This window comes from Sarcophilus harrisii, chromosome 5, assembly GCF_902635505.1.
Source record: "Sarcophilus harrisii chromosome 5, mSarHar1.11, whole genome shotgun sequence".
NCBI classification, from domain to species: Eukaryota; Metazoa; Chordata; class Mammalia; order Dasyuromorphia; family Dasyuridae; genus Sarcophilus; species Sarcophilus harrisii.
Genome location: NC_045430.1, coordinates 65,241,755 through 65,261,605, shown reverse-complemented (window position 1 = coordinate 65,261,605; position 19,851 = coordinate 65,241,755). Strand labels below are relative to the sequence as shown.

At 35.2% G+C, this 19,851-nt stretch overlaps 2 protein-coding genes across 5 annotated transcripts in view; both read left to right on the top strand.

Moving 5' to 3' along the window:
• ASB13 (ankyrin repeat and SOCS box containing 13) overlaps positions 1–423 on the top strand; it is a 66,849-nt gene extending 66,426 nt beyond the window's left edge. Inside the window, exon 7 of the mRNA XM_031939973.1 lies at positions 245–423. Coding sequence (XP_031795833.1) covers positions 245–261 — 17 coding nt within the window. The 3' untranslated portion in view covers positions 262–423. The remainder of the gene's footprint in view (positions 1–244) is intronic.
• A 5,574-nt stretch (positions 424–5,997) lies between these two features.
• MMGT1 (membrane magnesium transporter 1) lies at positions 5,998–18,784 on the top strand. Of its 4 annotated transcripts, none has more exons than XM_031939975.1 (3): positions 5,998–7,280; positions 15,915–15,969; positions 18,361–18,784. In XM_031939975.1, exon 1 carries the CDS (start codon positions 6,125–6,127, stop codon positions 6,518–6,520), a length of 396 nt encoding a protein of 131 aa, XP_031795835.1. In that variant the 5' UTR covers positions 5,998–6,124; the 3' UTR covers positions 6,521–7,280; positions 15,915–15,969; positions 18,361–18,784. The 4 variants fall into 4 exon arrangements, with proteins under 4 accessions (XP_031795835.1, XP_031795834.1, XP_003771411.1 ...); XM_031939974.1 differs by having other exon boundaries at positions 18,358–18,784; XM_003771363.3 differs by lacking the exon at positions 15,915–15,969.
• Positions 18,785–19,851: the final 1,067 nt, after the last annotated feature.

Sequence of the window (19,851 nt, the reverse complement as noted above, 5' to 3'; positions counted from 1 at the left end):
TTAATGATTTAAATTGTCAAGATCCTCTTGGATCATTTCTGTAATCCCATTAACCCTTTAATCTTTGTCATCTGCATACTACCTAGGCTTTTATCTAAAAATAAATAAGTACATAAATAAAATGTTAAAAGAGCACAGGGCAAGCTAACATCTCTGGAATACTCTACTGGAGACTTCCTATCACATTGACACAAAGGCATTAACAGCTCTTCTGAGTGCTGAATATTTCTGGTTCTTTTAACAGATTTTTATCTAAGATGAACTCCAGCCACATCATCATCCTGGTTGCCCTTGTCTAACCATTTTCCTAGTTATCAATGACCTACCTAAAATGTGACGCTCATAATTGAACATGATATTCCAGGTTTGATCTGATCGTGGCATGGTGATCAATGCACAGCATCTCATTGTCTTCCCCACCTGAATTATCCATAAACTCCAGAAGTCCTTCCGCTCTTTGCCTCTCCAACACAACTATTATATCTGTAATTCTGATTGCTTTGTCTTAATGTAGCCTGAGATTGCATTAGCTTTCTTGGCTATCATCTCATTCTATGGCTTCATATTGAGCAAATAAAACAAAACTATTTTTAAGTGGTAATCGTATGTTCTTGGGCATAAACGGGATTCTATTTAGAAATGTACAAGGGTATCAAACCTGTCATTTCTAGATAAATGAAGCCAACTTTTCTTTCAGTTGATAAAGTCTTGTATTTTTCCAAATATAATAAAGATCTCTTTGGCTATTGTGATTTTAAAATGAGAAATGGGTTAAAAGTGCTTCTCATAGACTCAAAAAATGGCAGTTGTACAAAGGATCCTAGCGATCATTTAATTCAATCACCTCATTCTAGATTAATATGTAATTTAGCACTAAATCTATGAGGTATCTGTGGCTTAGCTCTTAAACCTAACCACATCACTCTTTGATAATGTCATTCAATTAAATTTAGTAAGTATTAAATGCTTGCTATGTGCTGAGCTCTTATTAAATTTCTTTTGTAGGTTATGATTTACTCTGACTCAGAGGGTATCCTCTTGGTATTTTAAAGTGTAACTTGTGAGAAAAGACTTCAATCTTCGTGCTTAACTCAAAACTCTTTAATTTGGAATCAATTTTAAGGAAGAAAACTGTTTTGATTAAAGTGGGAAACAGCTGCTGTTTTCCTCATTTCTTTGAAGTAGAGTAAATGCAGCATCATTTTTGTCTTTTGAGTGCCCTCTGCAGGCAGAAGGGAAAGACTGGCCAGATTCTAACCACAATTATCTTTTTTCTTTTCCCACCTACATTCCCTGTGAATGCTAGAACTCTTTCCTCTCTTTGCCCTCCAAAACCCAGTTTTTAAAAAAAGGAACTAAAATTTTATGATTCCCATTTGGCCTGAAGAGGGTTTTGGCCTCAAAGGGGGAAAGGAATAAGTAAATAGCACCTACTATGGGCCAGGCACTGTGCTAAGAACTTTGAAAATATTATATTTAGTTCTCACAATGCTTTGAGGGAGGCGCTATTATCCCTATTTCACAGTTGATTAAGCTGAGGCAAACAGAAGATAAGTGGGGTGCCCAGAGCCGCATAGCTAATAAGTGTCTTGAGGCTGCATTTGAACCTCAGATCTTGACTCTGGTGCTAGGCTGTATCTATTACACTACTTTGCTGCCTTTGAGACAAGACTGCAGTATACACATCTAGCATATATTTTTTTTAATTGACTTGTAAGATTTAGTTTTTTTCTTCATCCATTGAAGCCACAACAATCACTTTTAAGAAATTCATTTCCTTTGTTTTTAAATATGAGGTGGCACAGTGTATAAAAAGATGACCTCTGAATTAGGAAGATCAAGGTTTAAGTCTCACTTATAAATTTTACTGGCTATTATGATTATGGTCAAATCCCTTGTCCTCTCAGTTACAAAGATACTGATCTGCACTGGTAAGAGAAGTTTCTCTTCTGGAGATCCTTAAATCTATGAAATCAAAGGTCATAATAAATCTTTATAAATCACATATAATCATATTATATATCTATAATATATATAATAAAATAATAAACTATAATAAACAAAGATAAAAAAATTCAAGTTCAATTCAGTGTCCCTTAGCATTTTCTAACTTCTTCACTCATGACCTGAAAAGCATTTTCAGAATCCAAAGACTTTGCTTTTTAGCAAAGGCTAATTGGTGTTGCCCCCAATCATAAAGGTTGTCATGATCTGAAGCAGTTTGGATAAAAATGTGTTTTTACTTGGACCAAACTTAAAATGCCTTCAGAGAGCATCGTATCTCAGAACAAAAGAGTGAAAGAAAGTATCTATGTCCCTTTTTCTTTTTTCTTTTTTTTTTTTTTAGCATTTTTCTCCAAATATGCTGTTCTTTTCTTTTCAATTTTTTATTTTATTATTTATTATATAAATATAATTATATATTATATATATATATATATATATATACTTATTTATTTTAGAATTAGGGAGAGGATTTTTCTGTCATTTCACCTAACAAGTCAAGATGAATAGTTGTCATTACATCAGGGCTCTCTAATTTGGGGTATACATGTACCCAGGGGATTAAAAAAGGTATTTTTTAGGTTCAAAAAAGCAAAGTGCAGCTACTTCTTAGTATTAACTTTAATCTCCATAATGTCTATGAATCCTATTCTTTCTTATCAAGGCTGAGATGATAGGAATATTAAGGCATTTTGTGAAGCAGAAGATGAAGAGGTGACTTGATTTAAAAAAATACTAAAACGAAGGGCTTCCCAACATAATCCCCAGATGTATTGTGGGGTAGCCCTGCTTATACAATGCTCACCATATTTTAAAGAAAAAATAAAATTGAAAGATGTGTCTCTCTCTCCCCTTGGTAGAAAGGAGCTAGACTAAGTGTCAAATAACATCTATCCTGTAATGCACAGCCAAAGAATTTCTTTTGATCAGCTGTACTTCTCTGTTGTGGGGGACAATTCTAAGTATGGGTTGATGGGTGAAGAATTCTTGGGACAGCTAGTAAAAAAACAAAAAACAAACAAAAAAAAACCTTTTTAATTAAATCAACCCTTCCTCGCTCTCCCCCTCTTCCTCTCTTTCCCTCTCTCTTTCTCTTTCCCCTTCCTTCCCTCCCTCTTTCTCTATTTATATTGGTCTTTTCCAAGGAATCTTCTGAGGCCCTTTACACATTCTCCCTTAGCAATTTTATTCACTCCTAAGGTTTCAAAAATTATCTCCAAATTCTCTGTCTTCATATATACATATATATAGTGTATAAATTTTCAAAATATTGTGTATATATCAAAATTAGCTTAAAATATTGTGCATATCAAAAGATGTATATTATCTTAAATATTGTATGTGTCAAATTATTGGAACTATATCTCAAAATATTGTGTATATATCAAAATTGGCTTAAAATATTGTGCATATCAAAAGATGTATATAATCTTAAATATTGTATGTGTCAAATTATTGGAACTATATCTCAAAATATTGTGTATATATCAAAATTAGTTTAAAATATTGTGTATACCAAATTATGTATATAATCTTAAATATTGTGTCAAATTATTGGAAACATATCTCAAAATATTGTGTATATATCAAAATTGGCTTAAAATATTGTGCATATCAAAAGATGTATATAATCTTAAATATTGTATGTGTCAAATTATTGGAAGTATATCTCAAAATATTGTGTATATATCAAAATTGGCGTAAAATATTGTGCATAAGGACCAGGAGATCATTATATACTTCAACAACAATACTAGATGATGACCAGTTCTGATGGATCAGGCCATCCTCAGCAACGAGATCAACCAAATCATTTCTAATGGAGCAGTAATGAACTGAACTAGCTATGCCCAGAAAAATAACTCTGGGAGATGACTAAAAACCATTACATTAAATTCTAATCCCTATATTTATGCACACCTGCATTTTTGATTTCCTTCACAAGCTAATTGTACAATAATTCAGAGCCTGATTCTTTTTGTACAGCAAAATAATGTTTTGGTCATGTATACTTATTGTGTATCTAAGTTCTATTTTAATATATTTAACATCTACTGGTCATCCTGCCATCTAGGGGAGGGGGTGGGGGGGGGGTAAGAGGTGAAAAATTGGAACAAGAGGTTTGGCAATTGTTAATGCTGTAAAGTTACCCATGTATATATCCTGTAAATAAAAGGCTATTAAAAATATATATATATTGTGCATATCAAAAGATGTATATAATCTTAAATATTGTATGTGTCAAATTATTGGAAGTATATCTCAAAATATTGTGTATATATCAAAATTATCTTAAAATATTGTGCATATCAAAATATGTATATAATCTTAAATATTGTATTGTCAAATTATTGGAACTATATCTCAAAATATTGTGTATATATCAAAATTGGCTTAAAATATTGTGCATATCAAAAGATGTATATAATCTTAAATATTGTATGTGTCAAATTATTGGAACTATATCTCAAAATATTGTGTATATATCAAAATTAGCTTAAAATATTGTGCATATCAAAAGATGTATATAATCTTAAATATTGTATGTGTCAAATTATTGGAACTATATCTCAAAATATTGTGTATATATCAAAATTAGCTTAAAATATTGTGCATATCAAAAGATGTATATAATCTTAAATATTGTATGTGTCAAATTATTGGAACTACATCTCAAAATATTGTGTATATATCAAAATTGGCTTAAAATATTGTGCATATCAAAATATGTATATAATCTTAAATATTGTATGTGTCAAATTATTGGAAGTATATCTCAAAATATTGTGTATATATCAAAATTAGCTTAAAATATTGTATGTGTCAAATTATTGGAACTATATCTCAAAATATTGTGTATATATCAAAATTAGCTTAAAATATTGTGCATATCAAAAGATGTATATTATCTTAAATATTGTATGTGTCAAATTATTGGAACTATATGTCAAAATATTGTGTATATATCAAAATTGGCTTAAAATATTGTGCATATCAAAAGATGTATATAATCTTAAATATTGTATGTGTCAAATTATTGGAACTATATGTCAAAATATTGTGTATATATCAAAATTAGCTTAAAATATTGTGCATATCAAAATATGTATATAATCTTAAATATTGTATGCGTCAAATTATTGGAAGTATATCTCAAAATATTGTGTATATATACAATCTCAAAAGATATGTATAAAAATATTGTGTATGTGCAACTTGTAAGGTTTCAAAAATTATCCCCATCAAAATGACATATATAGATATAATACAATACTTTAATATAAAACTTTTGAGATTTAATATACATATATATACACATATTTCCAATAATTTTATACGTTTAAGATTATATCCATATTTTGACATACAAAATATTTTGTTAATTTTGATATATACACAATATTTTGAAAATTTATGCACTATACACGTACATATAGGGGAAGAGGAGAAAGAGAGAAAATTTGGGGGCCATTTTGATGGAGATAATTTTTGAAACCTTAGGAGTGAATAAAATTGCCAGGGGAGAGGCCTGGGAAGAGGAAGCAGGGCCAGGGAAGCTCGAGCAAACCAAGGTTGGCATTAAAGTTCAGCGTTAAAGGGGATTTCAATAGCGCTGTATAAATACCAGCTATTATTTATGATCATCACCGTCATTAGTTCTTTTACACATAAGATGACGAAATGAGACCACGGAGAGGGAGGCCACGTGACACACAAACCAACGCCCTTCCCACAGCATCCCACGATACCCGCCAGGAAGCCACGACTCGGGTTTTATTCCGACGTTACGTGCTGCAGGACGAGGATGGAGGGGCGGGGGGAAGGGAGAAGGGGAAAAAAAGACAGTTTTTTTTTAATCTCACGGGATCCGCAGGACCCCGCGAGAACTCCTTAGAATCTCGTGTCCTTTCCCCCAGACGTTCGCTCCCTTCCTTTTTCCTCTGCGCCCTCCCCCTTCCTGTCCCTTCCCTCTCCATCCTCTTTCCCCATTGGCCGAGGGCCGTGACGCCATCGGCCGGCGCCGGTAGCGCCGCAAGCCGCGGGCGCCGCAGGAGCTGCGTCGCCGTCGCAGTCCCCCCCTCGTAGTTGCCGTAGCTGTTTCCTCGGGTCGTCGGGAATCATGGCGACTTCTCTGTGGAAAGGTCTGGTGGGTCTGGGCCTGTTCGCGCTGGCCCACGCCGCCTTCTCTGCTGCGCAACATCGTTCTTACATGCGCCTAACAGAAAAGGAGGATGAAGATCTGCCCGTCGATATCGTCCTGCAAACGCTGATGGCCTTCGCAGTGACCTGTTACGGTATAGTCCATCTTGCAGGGGAGTTTAAAGATATGGATGCTACTTCCGAACTGAAAAATAAGACGCTTGACACGTTAAGGAACCACCCATCTTTTTATGTATTTAATCATCGCGGTAGAGTGTTGTTCCGGTCTCCAGATATGGTGTATTCGTCCAACCAAGATGCTTTGTTGTCGAGGTCTACAGTGAAGTTACGAAAACTTGAACCTCTGCGTCGTTAAGATCATTCCTGTTACAATAACCCGGAAAACGGAGATATAATATCGGAGTTTGGGGTATAAACCAGTTTTTAAAATATCTACCGCAGACTTTATACTATTAAATATAACCAAGGACTTTGTTTGTACACTGTTAATGAAATGGCTGAATTGTGACTCGGCAATGCAGTATATAAGTTATTGCGACAATTATGCTGTGAAACGTGACTGACCTTTCATACTTTAAACACTGTTTCAGTTGATTTTTTTTTTCCAGTTAAAAAAACAAACTCATTTCTAAAAGTCAGACACTTGAAAAATTTCATCGAAGAACAATGGGAGTGTTTTATAGCAATTTATTTCCCATGGTTTGCTTACACGACAATTTTAAGGATTTTTTGTGTGTATGTGTGGAAATACTGTGTGGACTACTGAATTTTGCGTCAAAAGGTTGGAAAAGGCTGTTGGTCTTCAGTTTTTAGGGTTAAATGTGCTGTGACTGCTTAACTGCTGTGGTCCTTTGAAACCAAAATGGTGGCTCTTCGAGTTTTTTTTCCTGACCCTTCAAAAGTGGCTAAACGTAAAGTTCCTTTCAGTTTTATCAGTGACTTTCTCCTCCCTTTTCACACCTCCAAGCTGCACCTCCATCAATCGAAGATAACTGTCATGTTATTCTCTAACCTCTCTGGAACTTTATTCAAATATGCTGTTTTACTGGGCACTTTTTTGGCAGAGATTATTTGCCCTAACAGAAATTTATCTAACAAGCGCAACTTGCTTAAAGGTACTTGTGTTGCTTTCCTTCTTTGTAAAAATGTTCACTAATTGTTTATGTAACATGTGTAGTAACTGATGAGTCCTTAAAGATACTATCATTTAATTAAACTTATTATTTCATAGTTCAGCTGAAATCAGTTTTCCCCTGTTCTTAATTTTAAATATTATAATATATTATTATTTTTTAATTTACTAAATTAAAATTAAAGAAAAAAAGAATTGGGACAGTTAATTTCTTGGATTTGGAACTAACATTTGCACTTCAATTGCACAATTTATGATTCATAATAGGCTGATAGATTTTTCATCTTTTAAAGGTGAAGGTGAATTTAACTCGGTTTCTGTTTCATATCATACAATGTTCTCTTGAGACAAAACTAGATCTCTAGTTGTTAAGTTTTGCATCAGCCTCTTTTCTCTACCACAATATTTTTTTCAACGTGTCTTATAGATCCAAGTAAAATTACAGGTGGAAAGTTTACTTTCTTGTAGGATAGTCATTACTTGATTCTTGATAACTATAGATTTAAACGTGAAGTCAGCAATAAAAATACAGCTTTTCAAATGAGACAGTCAGTGAAAGTTTTCTGCTGGCACATCTGTCTAATTTTCTTAAATGAACCAAACCAGCTGCAACTCGGTTATAATACCAATGAAATGAGTTTAATTTGAAATATCAGGCTGAAATGTGGTAATCACATCAAAAAACAAGTTTTTCAGATTGGGTATTTGGGTGCTACTTTTTATGAAGTATTACTTGATAGGAAGAAGAGTCATTAATTTCTTCCCTTTGCTTTAGGTCTCAAAGATGCCAGTTTCTGCTATTGTGTATTGTGAGAAATAAAAAAGAAATAATAGGAATCCATTATTGCAGTAAAAATAAGTGATAGTTGGTAACTTTACGAGTAGGTCTGATGTTTAGGTGTTTTAATTATTTTGAATTGTTTCTTTTCCCATTCAAATGATGGCCTATCTCTTAATACATTTTGGGCAAATGCCCACTTAGATTTACTAAGTTTTTAGGAAAGGCAGACTATTGAATTTGAAAACCTTGTAATATGTTTATTTGAAGATTGCCTTAAACTTCTAAATTGTTTGTATTCAGTCAACAATTATTTATTAAATGCCTGCTATTAACCAGGCAAAATTAGAAACTTGAGATACAGATACAAAGAATGAAGTGATATTTTTTTCAAGGAACTTATATTTTATCAAGGGAGATACACTTAGAAATATAAGCATATACACACCTGCATTTTTGATTTCCTTCACAAGCTAATTGTACAATAATTCAGAGTCTGATTCTTTTTGTACAGCAAAATAATGTTTTGGTCATGTATACTTATTGTGTATCTAAGTTATATTTTAATATATTTAACATCTACTGGTCATCCTGCCATTTAGGGGAGGGGGTGGGGGGGTAAGAGGTGAAAAATTGGAACAAGAGGTTTGGCAATTGTTAATGCTGTAAAGTTACCCATATATATATATATCCTGTAAATAAAAGGCTATTAAATAAAAAAAAAAAAAAAAAAGAAATATAAGCATATATAGAATAAATATAAGTTAATAAGGGAAACCACCAATAGTTGGAGGGAATGAAGAAAAGTTTCTTGTAGAAGCTGGAGCTTGAGTTAAATCCTGAAGTAAGGGATTTTTTAAGCTGAAAGTAAGGAAAGGTGTACTTTATAGGTATAGGAGACATTCTATGCAAAGCCATGGAGTTTAGAGATGAAGCGTTCTATGGGAGGAAGCAAGAAGGCCAATTTAAGTAGATCTTACATAGAATATTTGAAGGGTAATAATATATAATGAGACTATACTTGAGGCCAACTTATAAAAGGTTCTAAAAGTCAAACAATAGGGTTTTTAAATTTTTTAATTCTATTTTCAGTTCCAAATTCTCTTCCCCTCACTTTTACCTTCCCTATCCAATGAGAAAGTAAGAAAAATAAAAGAAGTTACAAATATGTATAGTCAAGCAAAACAAATTCCTGCATTAGCATGTTTAAAAAAGAAAAGGCTTTTTTGCTTTCAAACTCTGTATTCATCACCTCTCTTTCTTCAGGTAAATGTATCTGTGTTTGGTTCCATTGTGTTTATCAGAGTAAATCGTTCAAAGTTGTTCTTAGAAAGAAAAAAGTAGAGTTTACATTTGATTTTCATATAGGGAGCCACTAAAGTTTATTGGGCAGGGAAATTATATGGTCAGAAATGCTTTAGAAAAATTGCTTTGACAGCTGTATTGAGGATGAATTAGAGTGCTGGTGAAGTTTGAGGCAGGGAGATCAAATAGGCAAGAAATGATGAGAGCCTAAAGTAAGGTGGTGTGGCTAAGAAGGAAGTAGATAGAAGGGATGTGGAGGCAGCAGGTGAGGGTATGCTAAAATGATGTCAACTATCCTCCATAGAAATCAGGAAGTTCAGGGTGAGGTTTGGTGAGAAAACAATTCTGTTTTGGACATAGTTTGAGATGCCCATGGGACATCTAATTTGGAATCTAGGAAGTGTTGGTTATGCATGGAATTGTCCATCAGGAAAGAGATGGGCTAGAAATACGGATCTTGGGAGTCATCTATCAATGGAATTTCACTGAGGGAGTGTATTTAAAAACAGGATAGAGTCTTGATGTATGCCCTACACACTTACAGATAACCAGATCTCTCTAACTATAGCAATGGATCAATAATGACGAACAAAAGGGACTGGGAAGAATCAAAATACTAAACAGTGTCATGAAAGGAGTAAGAAGATAGTCAATAAGGTCAAAACCTGCAGAAGGATGAGAACTAAGAAAAGGCCAGTAGCTTTGGCAATAAAGAGATCATTCCTAATTTTGAAATAATAAAATCAAATTGAAAGGTTTTGAGAAGGAAGTAAGAAGTAGAAGGAAGAGGAATTAATGGCTTTTTCTAGGAATTTGGCTGAGAGAGGGAAAAGAGGATCCTATGGAAAATTGGACTTTGAACTGGAGGGGGACTTTAGATGCCATCCAGTGAAGCTCCCTCATTTTACTGATGAAGAAATTGAAGCACAGAGAAGTTATCTGATTTGCTCAGTCACACAACTGTTAAGTGTCTGGGGCAGGATTTGAACAGGTCTTCTTGCCCTTGAGTACAAAAGTATATCTATTACTCCATGCATCCTCTGTAAAAACTTGAAGGGATGTCAGAACCTAGTCTAGGTATTTTTTTTAGGGTGAAAAAATGAAAAAAATAGTAGAGGGGCAGCCTAGGGGGTATAGTGGATAGAGCACCAGCCCTGAGTCAAGAAGACCTGAGTTCAAACCCGGCCTCAGACACCTAACACTTCTTAGCTGTGTGGGGCAAGTCATTTAACCCCAATTGCCTCAGCAAGAAAAAAAAATGATTTGAAAATAGTAGAGAGAAAGCACTTGAAGATTATAAAAGGAGAAAGGGAAGGGAAGACGCACTTAGGAAGTGCCTACTGTGTGCCACACTTTTTTTTTTTTTTTACAAAAATTGTTTCAATTTGATCTTCATAACAACTCTGGAGGTAGGTGCTATTATCCCTATTTTACAGTCGAGAAAACTGAAGCAAACAATTTAACTTGCTTAGGATCACACAACCAGTAAATATCTGAGCCAAATTTAAACTTAGGTCATGGCTTCAGGCCCAATACTGTTCACACTACTATTTGCTTAAGAAGACAGGAGGATATGAATCAAGGGTACATGTGGAAGAATTGACCTTGTCAAAGAGGAGGGCCACCTCTTCTTCAGAGGCTGCAGTAGAGAACCGAAGATTGAGGAATAAGGGATTTTGAGATGAAGAGAAGATGAGTAGGGTGGTTACAGGGAATGGTTTCTGTTTTTTGGTAAAGTATGAGGAGAGATCTTCAGCTAAGAGGACAGAAGGGCAGAATAGAAAGGGAAGGCTTGGGAATTTGGAAAAGGAAGCGGTGAACCACTATCCTTTTTAAAGAAAAGGTTTTTAAGAATCATTAGTGACTTTTACAAGACTTGCTTCAATTGGCTTTATAGTTGGTGAACATTGTATATAATTATATCATCTTGTGTAGACTACTTTTTTTTTGTAGTAGACATCAGGCATAGACTACTTTTGCAGGAAGTCTGGGCACAAGAGGCGAAAGATGAGATGGAAACTAGGTAAAGTAGAAAATTAAAAACATGACTGTTTTTAAGTCTTGGGCAAATACTTGGGTGTATTTGCAGGAGGAAAGAAAGGAACCAGTGGATAAGAGAGACTGGGTAAGTATAATAGAGTAGAAAGGTTCTAGAAGAAACATGAAGAGATGATATCAGAAACAAAAATAGATTATTTTTATTTTACATTAAGGCTTTTACTGTGAGATGGGTGAAGAATGATGATAAAGTAGCAAACTCAGTGGATAGGATTTGATGTGGAAGGCCTATCTTGGAATTCCACTGACATATATTAGCTTTTTGACCCTTGACAAAACACTCAACCTTAGTTTCCTCCTCAGTGAAATGGGAGTAACAGGCAGTTTGCTAGTGGGTAAAGACCTAGAATCAGATCCTGTTTCTTACACTTACTGGTTGTGTGATTCCAGACAAATCACACTGAAACTCTCAGGTGTCCTAAGCAACTTAGTAAGACTAAGATTTAGAGGAGGTGCCAGTCAGCATTAATAAAGAGAATTCCTCTCTAAGAGCTATGTATATCTGAAATCACAGCCTCCCCCCCAAAAAAATAGCAGAGCTGGTCAAAAATAATAATGACTTAACACATAATTTGCAAGCTTTGAACTGCTGTGTTTGTTAATTATTATTATTATTGTTAGAAGAGTTAAGGCCATTCACTTGCATCAATCTCATTGGTGAAGTCATAGTCTATAAATATTAAGTGCCCCACTGTGAACCAAACACTGTTGTAAGTGATGGGGTTAGAAAGAAAAGTCAAATCCCTCCACTCAGATTCCTAGTTTCTTCTCTCAAGGAACTCACAAATTAATGAGGGAGATTCTTAGAAAAAATAAATGCGCTATTTTGAAGATAATGGACAAAGGAAAGACAAATTAAGATGGATTGGGAAAACGTTCTTATAGAAGGTATAATTTTAGCTGGGACTTGAAGGAAGCCAGGGAGGAAGGAATTCTAGGCATGGGAGACTATCAGGAAAAAATGCCCAGAATTGGGAGATGAATTGTTTTGTTCAAAGAACAACAAGGAGATAAATGCCACCAGATTACAGTGATATGGGAAAGAGGAAGATATAAGAAGGTTTAGAGGTATTAAGGACCTTGAGTGCTACAAAATATTTTGTTTGATCTGGAGATGATAGGAAGACATGGTTAGAGAATGGGCTCTGTGTGTATGAGTGAGTGTGTGACATGAGTCTGTGCTTTAGCAAGGTTAGTTCAACAGCTGAGTAGAAGATTGGCTGGATAGGGAGAGACCTGAGTCAGGGGGACTGGCCAGCAAACTGTCGCAGGAGTCTAGCATGAGGTGGTAAGGGCCTGCACCAGGGTGCTGACAGGGAGGGACAGGAGGGAACAGAACAGAAGGATAGTGTGAAAGTAGACTTGGCAATTGATCAACTATAGGACAGAATGAATGAATAGTTGAGGGTAACACCTTGGCTGTGAGTCTAAGTGACTTGAAGCCTGGTGGGGCCCCTCTTGATAATAAGTAATAGGGAAATTATGAAGAGGGGAAGACTTAGGGGGAAAGATAATGAGTTCAGTTTTGGACATGTTGAATTTAAGTTGTCCATGGGGCATTCATTTTGCGATATACAACAGGCAGTTGGAATTTTGAGACTGGAGATCAGGGAAGAGGTTAGGGCTGGGAATCACCATAGGGATGATAATTGAATCAATGAGGGCTGATGAGTTTACCAAATTAAAGAATATATAGGGAGAAGAGAAGAGAGCCCAGTACAAAGTCTTGGCAAACACCCATGGTTAGTGGGTACAACAACCTGAATGAAGAGTCAGCAGAGAAGACTGAGTAAAAGTGATCAATAAGTAATGTCATGAAAATCTAGAGAGAAGAGAGTATTGAGGAGAAAAGGGTGATTGATCATGCTAAAAGTTGCAGAGATTAAGAAGGATAAAGAAAAAGTCATTAATAGGTTGTAATAGACTTATCCACTCCTGAAAATAAGTATATATGATGGTAAGGTGGTTAGGATGGTAAGGTTGTGAGCTTGATGAGAAAGGAAAGTTTGGAACAGAATTGTGGAGACTTAAAACATGAATTAATAGAATACTATTTCAAAGCTGTGGTTGTGAACTACAATTTAATTGTGGATAAAATCAGCTTAGTATTTTTACTCTTTTTAAAATTTTATTTTATTTTATTTTTTATAAAGCTCAACAACTTTAAAGCAAAAGTGGAAAGAGGAGGTGGTGGAAATTGCCTAGAATTGAAGATTATCAGAATTGTAGGGCATGGCAGAAAGTTTCTGTTTCTAAAATGATGGTGGTGAAACATTAAAGTGACATGGGATTAGGGCTTTGTGGAGCAAGTAAAGTCATAGTGGGAGATTAAGATTGGGAGAATGGGAAAGGCGTAGGACACTAGAGATCACAATAAAAATGACTTGAAAGTAAAGAGTGATAAAATGAATAAATAAGAGGTTGTTTGGAGAATAAAATTATAGAATAAAGAATTTTGGAAGTGCTATGATGAGTACTATGGTGTGTTGCTAAAGTGGGAGTGGAGAGAATGTCAGAATTGATGAGGTTGAGTAATTAGGGGCTTAGACTAAGTGGCCAACATTAATATTGCAATTCTAGAGGATGATGATTGGGGTGAAAATAGAGGGGAAAAACTATAAGGTAAGTGCTTAAATTAATGAGGTATATTTGGAATAATTATAGGTTATTGATGACAGCAAAATTGGAGAAAAGATGCTTTCATTGAATTGCATGGACTTTGAAGAATGAAATAATACTGTGGTATTATGATAGAAAAATAGCTTGAGGGCCTTGGTTGGGGAAACAAATACATTGGTGTGCCCTGCAGTCCCTCTAAATCCTGTGGAAACTCGAGAAGTTTGGGCTTCCAAAGAGAAGGTTGCAAAGATGTGTCTTCATGGTTTAAATGAGGGTTGCAAAGGTATTGTATCTTCCTAGTTTAAATTGGTAGGTAAAAGAAGGTTGGAGATAGTTTTTGAATGTAGAGGGGATTATTAAAAATCAAAATGTTCAGTTCTCTCTTTGGGCTTTTTCAAAGGATTCTTCAACATTTTTTTGTAGGCTTTTTTTGTAGGATTTAGAGCTGGAAGGGACTAAAAAGTCATCCCTTTCAAATTTTCCTTTACAGATGAGGAACTGATATGGGGGGGGGGGGGGACCTCCTACAACCGAGGAGTATTAAGTGGTAAGAGCAAGGCTTCCACTTAACTGTACCATGCTGCTTTTCATTGAACCCAGTTTGAGAGGCAGTATGGTATAGTGGAAAGATCATTTACTTAGGAGTCAGAAGAACTTGGTTCAAATGCCATTTCTTATTTACTTGGATGATTTTGGACAAGACATTTAAATTATTTGGACATCAGTTTCCTCAAATGTAAAATATGGGGATTAACACGTTATATGGGCCTTTAAGATACTTTCCATCTCTAAACATGATTTTTATGAGTCTTGATGTGAATCTGGAATTGATATCTTAAGTAGCATTATACTTCTCCTTCCCACCTCTTCTTTTTCTTTCCTAAGGTCAGACTCCTAGGTCAAAGACAAGTTAGGAAACACCAAGAACATTGTGTGTCATGCCATTAGATGCAGCAAACTCCAATTGATCTTGGGGCAGGTTGTGTGTGTGTGTATGCGCGCGCGCGCATGCTTCATTTGAGGTCTTGGGTCACTTATGCCCTCTTGATGTTTTGAGCTACCATTAGTCTTAATAGCATCAGAGAATGATGCGAACTGCTCTTTGTAGCTTTTCATAATTTGTTCCTTTAGATCTCAAAATGTAGCTAAGCAGGAGCTTCTATTCTGTGACCTTGCAGCTCCATCATTTCTGGTCACTTCACTTCCAAACAACTGGCTAAGGCTTGAAGACTCCTGTCCTACTTTCCTGAACTCTCAGAAACAGCTCTTTTTGTTTTGTTGTTCAGTCGTTTTTTAGTAGTGTCCAACTCTTTGTGAGCCCAGTTAGGGTTTTCTTGGTGGAAATACTAGTGTTTTGCCATTTTTTTCTCCAGTTTATTTTATAGATGAAGAACTGAGGCAAACAAGGTTAAGGACTTGGCCATGGTCACATACCTGGTAAGTGTGGATTTAAGTAAGGGTAGATTTGAACTTTCAAAGATGGGTCTTTCTGACTTCAAGTTCAGCACTCTACTGTACAACCCGGCGGCCAAAAGCTCTTCCTACCTAGATCTAAAGATTCATGGATGTATCAATGTATTCCCATACCTGCCTTTCCCCCCTCAAAAGCTGGACAGTAAATTTTACTGAGTTATATATTTTATTACTTCCAAAACTGTGCATATGTAGATAGTAGTAATAGTTAATATTTATATAATACTTTAGGGTTTGCAAAGTGATTTATGTAACAGTATAGGGAATGTAGTCATTATTGTTGTCCCTATTTTATAGATTAAAAAAAAAAAGCAGACTGACGTGGCTTTGGTCAGGTATTAAATACCTAAGACAAGATTTGAAATGAAGTCTTCTTGATTTTAGGTTCACTACTCTAATCAACATGACATGATATGATATGCCTGATAGGAATGCAGAGGTGAGCATGGGATGGTTGGTTTGCTAAAAAATGAAAGTGGTCAAAGGCATGTAGACTAAATTGTCATACCCATCAATATTCCATGAACATTCTTTCAAGAAAAGAATCTTAAAAGTTCTTGATATGGTGAATATTAATCATCATCATGAAAAATAAATATGTAATTTTAGTAGATAGGAACCCTGAAAATGACAGCTGTTCCATTCATTTTAGAGTCAGCTGTCTGTGAACATCAAACCATTGATTGTTAAAGTAAATGATAAATTAGAAGAAAATATAAAAATGAGAAAATACTATTTGTGGTTGTAATAATTCCATTCTGAATATATTTTTAAAATCTATTGTTAATTAAAAATAAGAAATTTAAAAAGTAAAGAAATTTATATTATTTCATAGATGTATTTAACTTTTGCAAAATTATTGTTACAATAAATTGGTCAAGAAAGTCCAGAAACTATATTACATGGCAAACATTTAATCTCTTTGTCAAATTCAAGTATATGCATCTAAGATTTAGAGTACAAAAATACAAGTACCATATGGATTCATTTATAAAATATTACAGGGAAAAGGAAAAAGAAGTCTCTAATAGAGTTTAGCATGAGATTTACCTAATTAATTTATACTGTATAGATGAAAGGACCATCACCACATTAAATGAAACTTTATTTGGTGGTGTTTTCATTAGTGAATACGCTTACTACTTTGTCTGAACACTTCAATACTTGGTATAATATACAAAACCATGACAGTGGTGCTTTAAGAAGATGAAGAATGACTGGATATGATGAAATATGTGCATAAAAAACTAAATCTGGCAGCTCTGATAACAGTTCTAAAGGCCTTTAGGGATATATTTTCAAGATATCTCAGAGAAGAAAGTTTCAAGGATAAAAGTAGAATGTGTTTGTTAACCCCTTTTGTCCAAAACAAGTTTGCAAAATGGTATCATTACTGCCAATCTTTATTCTTACTTTCTCATCATTCAATTCACACACAACACTGAGTGAATCATCAGAGCTAAAAATCAACTACATTTCTATCAATTCTCTCTTAAACGTATATAATTTCAAAATATTCTAGGTAAGCATTAAAGGTTTTCTCTCCAAGTAATCAGAAAGTCCTTCTCTTTATCAGACCTCAGTTAGCTGAATTTCTTGAAATTCAGTCTGTCCTACTTTCTGAGTTGATGTTCATTTTGATGGGGAGTCCCTGCCCAAAGAAAAGGTTGATAGCCCTGGAGCATTGAAAGTTTGTGAGAGTCCCTCTCTTCAGCGGGCTTTTACATCAACTTCAATCCATCCTTCTCTCATCATGAAAGCTTTAAGAAAAGTAGTTAGCACTTAGTTAGCAATGAATGATTTAATTGATTAGTTTCTCATCTCTAAAATCTTTGAATATGGCATGTACTGATAAGAAGTTTTTTCTTTGATGACAGCATAAACAAGAAGCATGTAGGCTTTTAAAAATGATTTTCTTTACAGCATATTATTTTATGCATTCTAGCTGAACTGTATATTGCCATTTTTGTTGTTGCTTTAAAAAAGCTCAATGTATTTGAATTAGTAAATAAGTACAGTCATATAGGTTATTTTAAAATGTGGTGTATTCCATACAGGTATTAAAATTATTTTAATAATTAGATTCTCTGTTAGTGTCTATGGCTTGTCACCATGGAGATAGCTTTTTATAATGCTCCACTTGACATCAAGGAATAAAACGAAGAGACATACTTAAAGATGTGCTGCGGTATATTGAATAAAAGGCTAGTCTTGGAGTCAGGATGACTTACATCCTGGTCTTACTAGCAATATGATGGTGGGATCAGTCATTTAACTTCAGCCTTAAGTAGTTTTCTAAGCCTATAAATTACAAAGGAGTTGTTGACCTGCATTGGCAAATGATGTTTGCAAACCATGAGTTCTCTACCAGTTAAATCACAGAACTAGATACAAAAAAAATTTATAATAATTTGAAAAAAATATTCTTAACATCTTCACTGGCAAAACAAGTAGATGAAAAACACATGTAAGAGTGACAGGGACCTTTGTGTAGGTGGCAAGAATACTAGGAAAGACTGCTGGCTCCATCATCCTTGGGGCTTATGAAAGGACACTTTAGTGCAGTTTGCCTGAGCTGGGTGTTACTAAAAAACTACGGGGCATGGGAGGAGTTGGAAAGAATTCCCTCATTCCATTTCTCTAGGAATGAGGGCTGGAGACCTTTGTTGGGAAGAAGGTGTGAGGGGAGAGAGATGAAAGCCTACCGAGCCACCTGGGGCCCTTGCGTTCATCCACTGGGCCTGAGGAACAAAGAGTTCAAAATTGTTCAGTCCTTGAGGGCTGTTGACACCAGTAATCTCACTGTTTCCTATCTCCCTCCACTCAGTAGAATAAGCAGCTGAAGCAGAAAACGACAGCCCCAACAACCTACAGATGGCAGCAGCAGCTTGGCAGAGGAGAAGGCCCTGTTCCATGTGATATGATGCAGAGGGGATGGAGCAGCTGCTGACATGGAATGGAATGGCAGCAGCATGGGGGACTCTGGGAGCACACTGAAGAGACTGAGATATGGAACTGAGAAGCAGAAGCACAGCTATTTGCTGGGAGACAGAACCTGGAGACGTGTTCTAGCTATAATGCAACCTTCCTCATCTTGGAGTTCCATTTGTATTCCCTTCCCCACCAGAGTGGAAATCGGAGATAGTGTATTTTGTGTGTATGAAGGGTGGGGCTGAGATTGATTCTACTACTTTATTTTCCCTTATTTTCTTTGCTTTTCTTTTCCAATTAAATGCTTTGCTATTTAGTTTAAATGTTCCTGTCTGGTCTGTTAGTAGGGAATATATTTGTGGAATTTTTTTCTCAAGATCCTTACAAGTATGGGTTTATATATTGTATTGGATGGAATTAAGAATACTGCAGGGATCCAGTGAAGTTTTTTTTTTCTTGACTTTTTTTTTTCTTGACGACTAGACATACAACAATAAGTTACATTATTTAAGTTGTTTATAGTAGAAGCATTAAGGATTTATTTTTTTTAAATGTCTAAGTTATAATTTGGCAGCATTTTTGTTATAGTTTTGAGGTCTATTAGCAATCCAGGCACCAGATTTAATGGTATATAATTTTCAGTGTCAAGTACATTGCAACAGTACCAGCAAGATAATTCAGTTATTGGAAAGCTTATGTTCAGTGGTGAAATTTAATTCTTATTTGTGACAGTTGATTTCGGGGGGGTACCCCAAATCTTTGGTGATGAGAATATTGAAAATAACATCTTACATTCTTTATGTGCTTGTTGTGGGGGAAAGGGGGCAAAACATCCAAGAAAGAAGACAGAATAATTCTTGGACTTTGCGAAATGTGTGCATTTCCAGATCTCCAAGGAGACAATAGACAAAGGGGAATTAGGTAATCAGTTATTAAATCATTCACTACTGACTAACTACTTTTCTTAAAGCTTTCATAATGAGAGAAGGATGGATTGAAGTTGATGTAAAAACCTGCTGAAGAGAGGGACTCTCACAAATTTTCAGTGCTCCAGGGCCATCGACCTTCTCTTTGGGCAGTGATTCCCCATTAAAATGAACATCAACTCAGAATGTAGGGCAGATTGAATTTCAAGAAATTCAGCTAAGTGAGGTCTGATAAAGAAAAGGACTTTCTGATTACTTGGAGAAAAAACCTTTAATGCTTACCTAGAATACTTGGAAATTATACACGTTTAACAGGGGATTGATAGAAATGTAGGTGATTGTTAGCTCCAGTGATTCACTCAGTATTGTATGTGAATTGAAGATGTAATGCCTGCTTGATGTTTGTGGAAGCTAGATAGCCAGTATGGTAGTGTTAGTAGCAAAAGGCCTCTGATTTTTTCCTT

What these genes read in the sequence shown, in the direction of transcription:
- MMGT1 (XM_003771363.3), top strand. Translation starts at nt 6,125, where the DNA reads ATGGCGACTTCTCTGTGGAAAGGTCTGGTGGGTCTGGGCCTGTTCGCG.